Source organism: Diachasma alloeum, unplaced genomic scaffold (assembly GCF_001412515.2).
Source record: "Diachasma alloeum isolate Michigan unplaced genomic scaffold, Dall2.0 Dall_scaffold_00371, whole genome shotgun sequence".
Lineage (NCBI taxonomy): Eukaryota > Metazoa > Arthropoda > Insecta > Hymenoptera > Braconidae > Diachasma > Diachasma alloeum.
The window spans coordinates 398,724-407,400 of NW_021680510.1; the positions used below are offsets into that span (position 1 = coordinate 398,724).

General features: G+C 40.0%; 1 protein-coding gene across 6 annotated transcripts in view; it reads left to right on the forward strand.

The window, feature by feature from the left end:
- Positions 1-7,412: 7,412 nt before the first annotated feature.
- The window catches only part of LOC107041694 (CREB-binding protein), a 35,818-nt gene continuing 34,553 nt past the window's right edge, over positions 7,413-8,677 (forward strand). For all 6 annotated transcript variants that reach the window (XM_015262357.1, XM_015262358.1, XM_029126361.1 and 3 more), the window contains exon 1: positions 7,413-8,593. In XM_015262357.1, coding sequence (XP_015117843.1) covers positions 8,512-8,593 — 82 coding nt within the window. In that variant the 5' untranslated portion in view covers positions 7,413-8,511. The remainder of the gene's footprint in view (positions 8,594-8,677) is intronic.

Sequence of the window (8,677 nt, forward strand, 5' to 3'; positions counted from 1 at the left end):
CCCCCCCCCCCCCCACGTGCTTGCCATCCACGCCTTCGGATCGGAGGGCAATCTTGCACGTGTGGGACGGTAATCTGTTTTCCAAGGTTCGGGCATGTAATGTACTAATTTTGACACTGCTGCTACGTTCACCTCGTGCAGAAAAGTGCTTTTTCGTTTACTCGTGAACGAAAAGTAAACAAAAAGGCTTCGATTACTTGTAAACGAAAAAGGCACAGTTCAGCCACTCGCTGAACGTAACATCACTGTCAAAATAGTATATTTCGTTACGAGTGCGGAAAAGAGTGAGAGGTTTATAGCACGAGCCGAAAAACACTTTTCCCACGAGTATCAAACGATATTTTGCAATATGTTTACAATGTGTGGATAAGGGACGTTCGCGTGCCTAAAAAGTTACTTTTTCGCACAGCGTGATAAAATAGTATATTTCGTTACGAGTGCGGAAAAGAATTTTTTGGCTCGTGGGATTATGTCACTCGCCTTCGGCTCGTGCTATTAACCTCCCACGAGCCAAAAAATACTTTTCCCACGAGTATCAAACGATATTTTTCATCACAATTTGTGGAAAAGGGACGTTTTAGGCACGCGAAGTGTGCTAAAAAGTTACTTTTTCGCACAGCATGATGAAATAGTACATTATGTCGTCAGGTGATGAACGAATTATCGCCTTCGGCTCGGATTATAAAGTCACATTCGTCACATAATACTTTTATCGCCGTGTGACATAAACAGCTATTTTCTATTCTCAATCAATCATAATTTTTACTCGATAAAAGAATCAAAAATTTTGTTAGCTTCGTCAACAGTATCGATGTTTGGAAAAAATATTCAAAAATCGATTAATCAGCCGTTGAAAACATCGAGTAAGAAACATCGATGTTTGGACATGAAAATCGATGTTTTCGATAAACCCACAAACATCGCCCATCTCTACAGCCAACTACTTCTGAGACACGTAGAGGCCTAACCTTTATCACCTCAGGCCCTTAATTTTCTTTATCCTCAGCGCCATTTCACGTAGATATCTCCCCTTTCATCCACAGCTGACTCAGAAAACAAACATATACCCACGTTCATTCAATTTCGTATCAAATAATCAATTCAACATTTTTAAAAGCCAAAATAAACTGCAGTAAATTGGTAAATTTTCCAAAAAACCTCCAGGCATTTTTAACGAATCAAATAATGCAATAATACAAGTAAAGTCTGGTGCTGATGTAAATTTCAGGGCGATTCCGCTCGAGTGATTTCGTGGGTGCATTAATAAGTCTCGAATATCTCGGCTGCTTAATTCCAGAAAAAAAATGTTTGACGCGCAAGTCTACAAATGGTGGGTCTCGAAGGAGGGAAAGAGCGATCGATCAGCTTTCATCCCTGGGCCAGGCGTGCCGAAGGGGGTTTTCGGGGGGCTTAGGTTAATGTAAACGTGGAGTGAAATAGGAGTGGAGGAAATTTTGGAACAGGGCAATGAGCCACCAGAGTTAACCTTCGCTTCACTCCGTACAACTTTTCACCTCCCATTTGTACAATGGAATTTTTAGAGCCAGGGCGTTGACATGTGTTTCAAACATCCACTCCAAAATTTTGCGCAATAAATCTAATTATATTTTCAATAAACTAAAATTTAATTAATTAATAACAGATTTCCGAATTTTTTTTTCATGTCCATTTTCATTTTTTGTTTTTTACTGCGAATTATTTTGACTCTTGATGCCATACTGTCGATCTCTCCCGAAATTAGGTCAAACTGATAATGTCGCGGATGATGAGGATTTCACTCCGACAATCCCATCGCATCAATCGAGCCTAAAATTCCCCTCAACTTTGGATATTTAACGTGACCCCATTAATCCGCTTTTCGTCTGGCGCTCGCGCACAAATTGTCCATCAAAGCATGACGTCGCAGTAACCTTGCGTCCTTGTAACCCCTTAATGAATTAATTAAGATGTAATTCAACCATTTTGCACTCTGATGTTCCTCCAATGCCTCAAATTCCCCCGATCGCCCTCACCCGCTCGTTCGCATTAATTAAAAATTCTCGAATTATTGTCTCGCAAGCATTCGCGGAATGAAATCCAGTAGGAGCGATTGTCAGGTTGACAGCAGTAATCCAATCTGACAATCGTTATCTACAATACGACGAGACTGAAAAACTCCGAGTCCTCCTCCCCGCCCCCTCGCCAAAATTCTCCAAAAACTCCGCAATTCCCACGGAAAAAATCCCAGCGATTCCCCAGCCCAAAAAAATCTCCAACGATCCAACAATGAGATGATCCTCCCCATTCGCTCCATTCCAATAATCCTCACAATGACGAGCCCAGTCGATAATGCAGGAATGATCGATACCCACTCCAGACCCTCCCCCCCCCCAAAAAAAATCCTAACCCAACCCCAAAAACCTGCCATAAATCCCCGAATAGAATTCCTCATCTCCACTCGCAGGGAAAAAAAAAACAAATTCCTGACTGCAAGTACCAGAAACTTCATGAATGAACGGGCAAAGGTGCGCGTGCAATGGCGCTGAGGCGTCATGGCGCTCCCAGAGTGCATTTCACTCATTGNGGCTGCTGCCACGCCGTCAAACTCGATTTCAGGGACTTGTTTCCAATGCCAATGCGTGATTCTTCTCACTTCTGAGTATGCTAAAATATGCGACAGTTTCTACCCATTAGGTGGTTTCAGAGAGGGCGTCGCACCGCTCAGGTCCGCTACTGTATAGACCAGTTTGACACATTGTAGTATAGTAAACACATGTTGGAACTGCGAGTGGCTTTTCCTCCCTCCTTCCAGGATTTTTCGTGCATGTGTATATCAATAAATGTATGAGTATGCGTAGGCGTCTCTTGGGTTGAGTCGCGTGCCGTTCGCACCTCTACCAGTGCTGGAAGTCAACCTGGCGCGTGGCATCCCTCCCACTTCAGCTGGGACCTGATGTATCCCTTTCTCTCTTATTATTATTCCATGCGGAGGGTTGAGCCCTCGCACTTGCATCTGGAAAGGTTTTTTTTCTCTCTTCTTTTTTCTTTTCATTGTTGAGGGAATTATTTCGGGAGCATTGTTCGGGGGGNGGGGGGGGATGGGGAGCACCTGACAATGAGCCCTAGAATTTATACTATTTGACCTATATTGAGCGTGACCTTGAGAGGTCATTCCCTCGTAATTAACCCCACGGGATACCCGGGGGGTTCGATCGGTCGGGATTTGTCGTTTCGATCGCCAGCGGTGTGTGGGGGGTTTTGATGATTGTGGGCAGGTCTGTATGTACCTGTCATTTTAACATACTGTACACTGTGTACTGTGATTTTCAGCCATCTCGCGTCAGGACACTGCACTCACTTGCCATCTGATCGCATTTGTACTGCCATTCATCCAATCCGAACAAAAGACAGGACAAAAGCGGGGTTGTTGTTATGTTGTACATGGTAAATGTGTGTGTACACCTTGCAACTGGTACGATGTACACAATTTTTTTTTCTGTTATTGTTGGGGGTACTTACGGTCATTCATGAGGGGGGCTGGACAATTCGTTTGTCGACAATGACTTTGACTCAATTATATTTGTGGGAGCTGTAAATAGTATTTTTTTGCTCCGATTACGCGCTTGTTTGTAAACAAAAAAATTGGAGCAAGGGGGAAGGGAATGGGGGATGCACAGGTTAATTTGGATCTTTAATTAATTATGATTTCTTTGTTGATAATCACGTCAACAATTTTTTTTGTAAATAAATAAATAAATCGGAGCAAAGGGGGTCGGGAAATAAATTGGGGGGTGGTCAGGCGGATTTGGACTTGAATTAATTGTAAATATTTTTTTATTGTTGATAATTAAATAAGTAACTTTTTTAAATAAATAAACAAGTCGGAGCAACGAGGCTCAGGAAGTAAATGAGGGAATGCACAGGTGCATTTGGTCTTGAATTAATTATGATTTTTTTGTGGACAATGAGGTGAACAATATTTTTTATAAATAAATAGGGGAGGGTGGGGTAAAATGGACACTTTTGATATTTAAAGAAATATTTATAACTCAGAGACAGATTTATCAATTGAAACCAGTTTAGGCTCAACACAAAGGGAAATAATTGTTCTTTTTATTAAAAAAATTAAAAAAATTTAAAAAAACATTTCACCAACAATTCAACCTGTCATTAACATTTTTAAAAAAGTCACAAGTGTCCTTTTTACCCCACTCTCCCCTAAATAAATGAATAAATTGGAGCAAAAGGGGTCAGAAGTAAATTAGAGGGTGGACAGGTGAATTTGGTTCTTGAATTAATTATGATTTTTTTGTTGACAATGAGGTGGACAATATTTCTTGTAAATAAATAAATAAACAAATCGGAGCAACGAAGTACAGAAAGCGAATGAGGGGATGCACAGGTGTATTTGGTTTCGAATGAATTGTGATTTTTTTTTGTTGACAATGGAGGTCAACAATATTTTTTGTAAATAAATAAATAAACAAATCGGAGCAACGAGGCACAGGAAGCGAATGAGGGGATGCATAAGTACATTTGGTTTTGAATGAACTATGATTTTTTTTGTTCACAATCAAGTCAACAATATTTTTGGTAAATAAAGAAATAAAAAATCGGAACAAAGGGGGTCAGAAGTAAATTAGGGTGGTGAACAGGTGAATTTGGGCTTAAATTGAATGTAAATAATTGTTTATTGTTGACAATTAAACGAGCAACATTTTTTTTAATAAAAAAATGAATCGGAGCAAGGAGGTTCAGGTGCAAGCGAATGAGGGGATGCACAGGTGAATTTGGATTTTAATTAATTGTAAATAACTTTATATTGTTAGTAATGAAAATCAACAATACTCTCTTTTTATTTTGATAAATAAAACACAAAACAGAACAAGGGGGATTAAACATTAGAATAAGGTAATACGCAAGTTAGTAGACATTAATAAATTGTAAATATTTTTTCATTGTTGAAAATTAAAATTAACATTTGTTTTTTTTTTAAATCAAATCGGAGTAAGAAGGCTCAGGAAATAAATTAGGGGGTGGACAGTTGGATTTGGATTTGAATGAATTGTTAATAATTTTTTATTGTTGATAATTAAACAAGCAACATTTTTTTTATAAATAAACAAATCGGAGCAAGAAGGCTCAGGACGTAAATTGGGAGGTGCACAGATGAATTTGGACTTGAATTAATTGTAAATAATTTTTTATTGTTGATAATGAAAATCAACAATGTTGTTTTTTCTTTAGAAATAAAACACAAAATAGAGCAAATGGGGTTGGAAATTAGAATAAGGTAATGCACAAGTGAGTGTAGACATTAATAAATTGTAAATATTTTTTCATTGTTGATAATAAAAATCAGTAGCATTTTTTTTTTTAATCAAATCGGAGCAAGGAGGTTCAGGAAGTAAATTAGAGGATGCGCACGTGAATTTAGTATTGAACTAATTGAAAATAATTGTTTAGTATTAATACTGAAAATTAACTTTTTTTTATAAGCCACACATGGGGTTAGAAATTAAAATAGGGTAGTGTAAAAGTAAATAGTGTTGACTGAATTACATTTTTTGCTGACAACGAAGGTCAATATTTTTTTATTACCAAAAAACAAATCCGAGCAAACGGACCACAAAGTTAATTAGGAGTTGCACAAGTAAATGTGGACTCGAATTAATTATAAATAATTGTTTACTGCTGACAACGGAAATCAACAATTTTTTTTCTATAAATAAAAGTTGCTCCGAATCGGAGCAAATGGGATTAGAAATTAAATTAGGGTATTATAACGGTGCATGTGTATCTGAATTAATTCCAACTAATTTTTAATTGTTGATAATGAAAATTCATTTATTTTATTTTCATTAATAAAATACAAATCGAAACAAATGGGATTCGAAATTGAATTAGGGTGTTGAATTAGCTGAATGTGGACTCAAATCAATTGTAAACAAAAAATTATTAATTACAACGAAATCAACAATATATTTTCTCATAAACAAAAGAAAAATTACCAAGCAAATGGGGTTAGAAACTTACTAGAAGTGATCCACAAATGAATTAGCGCTCAAATTAATTGTAAGTAATTTTTTATAGTTGACAAACAAGATCAATAATATTATTTTTATAAGGGAGAGTGGGGTAAAACGGCCCCTTTTGATTTTTTCAAAAATGTTAACAGCTCATTCAATTTTAAATGAAATGGAATAATTTTTTTTCCATAGAAACTACACTTCTTCCCCTTTCGAATGAGCCTAGACTCCTCTCAATTAATGAATTTGTTTCTGAGTTATGAGTATCACAAAAAAAGTCGAAAGGGGCGGTTTTACCCCACTCTCCCTTAAAAAAAAAATTGGCGCACATGATTAAAACTTAACGAGTTAAATTAAGGCGCTACACAGGTGAAAATGTGCTCGAATTGACTCTAAACAATATCTTATTATTAACAATGAAAAAGTCACCAATAGATTTTTCAAATAAAACAACAATGAAAACCCCAAATGGGGTTAGAAATGGTCTGAAAAAAATCTCCACCTAAGGCCGCCCTCAAATGAACGAAAAAAATTTTTATTCACCAAAAAGCCCCAGCCACACTTCCAAAAATTCATCACCCCGAAACTCCTCCATCCACCTGCGTTAAAAAAACTTATCCTCCCCCACATCAAGTATAAATGTCCATAGGAAACGCCAGCAATCAAGATATCGACCAACAATAAACTCCCGTCAAACAGCTCAGCCGCCTATCAACAATAAGCGCTAATAAATACTTACAGTAGCACTAATAAACCAACATGCCCCGCAGTATACAGATACAGAAATACGTAAAATCAGAGTATAGGACAATGACCGTGACTTTGTTTGGATAATCTGTACCCCCGGTCGACGTGATTTCAGTGTAAACGAATATTCCGTGCTGTTAGTCGCAGCGTTCGTGGCCTCGCGGTCCAACCAGCCAATGACTCCCCCCCTAATTCCCGATCACGTGGCCCAACTGACCAATGAGATAGTCCGACTGTAGTGCCGTCCATCCAATGGTGCTGCACTCGAGGGATATTCTGACAAGCGTAGAAAAACTTGTCGTCAACAGCGCGGCCGCCATTTTACGTTAGCCGATTACTCGCGCGGTGCGGAACCCCATCGGCAGATCCTGGCAGATCGCATACCGTGTTGTAATATCAGTGGCCGATCGTCTGCACGGCAGCGTTTGCCGTGACGTGATCCCACTTGTGCCGTATTATCATAATATTAAAAGAGGGTTAATGTGTGGGATGATAAAAGTTGACGATTTGTCGTTGTCGTCCGCGTCGATTTCGCGCGCCCATTAGAGAGACCAACAGGAGTGAGAGAGGTGTAGGGGGAAAAAAAAAGAGAGAAAAAAGGAGGAGAGGGCCCCCACGGAGGAGGAGATAGTTAAGATGGTGCCAGCGGACCTCGGGTGCGTTATCGTCGCTGCTTACTGCTAGAGAGCAAGAGCGGCGTGCGCCCAGCCAGTGTGACACGGTGTGTTGATCGGTGCGCGCGGTGTTATTCATTGTCGTCATAAGAAAGTTGTATTCGCGCCGTTTCATCAGTCCTGAGACGACTCGAGAGTTACCGAAAGTGGATGAAAAATCAAAAAATCATCAGTGAATTTAATGAAAAAACACCCAGGGTGACGATACCGTTGAAACTAGTGGGGATAAATTCACACTCAACTGCCGGAATTCAAGTGATTTTCCTCTTCTTTTTTCTTCTTCAAAGCCTAGGTGTAAAAATTTTCTAGTGTATGTGTGTGTGGGAGTGTGAGTGTTGATCTTGTAGAAGAGCCATCGCGTCGAAGCAGCGTTGCCCGCCGCCGAGATCCTCGCGGCGTCACGAGCGCCCCAGTGGTGGCTCAGCGGCTGTTGTACGCGGCTCTCGCACGCGCCCCCGAGTGAAACGTCGTCCTCGTAGACAACTACCTCCATTGTCGTCGTACCACTGCTGCCTTCTTCACAAGTTGTTTGTGTTATTGTTGTGGTGAACAAATTTATCGAACCCATTGTACTTGGAGTTATTAACGAACAGTGAGTGTGTGTGGGTGTCTGTGCACTCGTGTGATTCGACATTTTGGGGGATTTTTTTTTCCATTTTTTTTTTCTCTTCCGTTCGTTCCTCGTTAATTGTCAAAGTGCTCTGGAGCCATCACCAGCTGTAGCGATCGCCGTCGTAGCCTCTTGTCGCGGTAGTGGCTGCGGGGAGGATTGCTTTTGGCATATCTGTGGGCCCCACATAATCGTTCCCACAAATCCATCGAGGATGCCCGATGGCTGATGCCGCGGCAAAGCGTGTACGAGGACGCTTCGCGCGCCGCACTTATTCACATCATTGTTATTATCACCAATCGAGTTATGAGAGTAACGCGGTGAGAGATCAACTCCATCGCGTGTCATCACCTTGTTCAACTACATCTCATTACATTTATTATTCGTCGTTGTCGTCGCGGCGGCCCAAGGATTAATATATCAGTGAACAACTTATTGTCTGCGTACAGCATCTTCAAGATTAATCTGAGACATGGCAGATCACCTAGTTGACGGGCCGCCTAATAAGCGACCCAAACTGGGAGATGGGTTTCAGGGACCCTCCGATTCAGCCGGTGAGCCATGTTAACTTGCATTTTTAGACACTTTTCACTACCTTGAGATGGTTTATTGATATTAGTGAGGTGTTTTTTAACTGG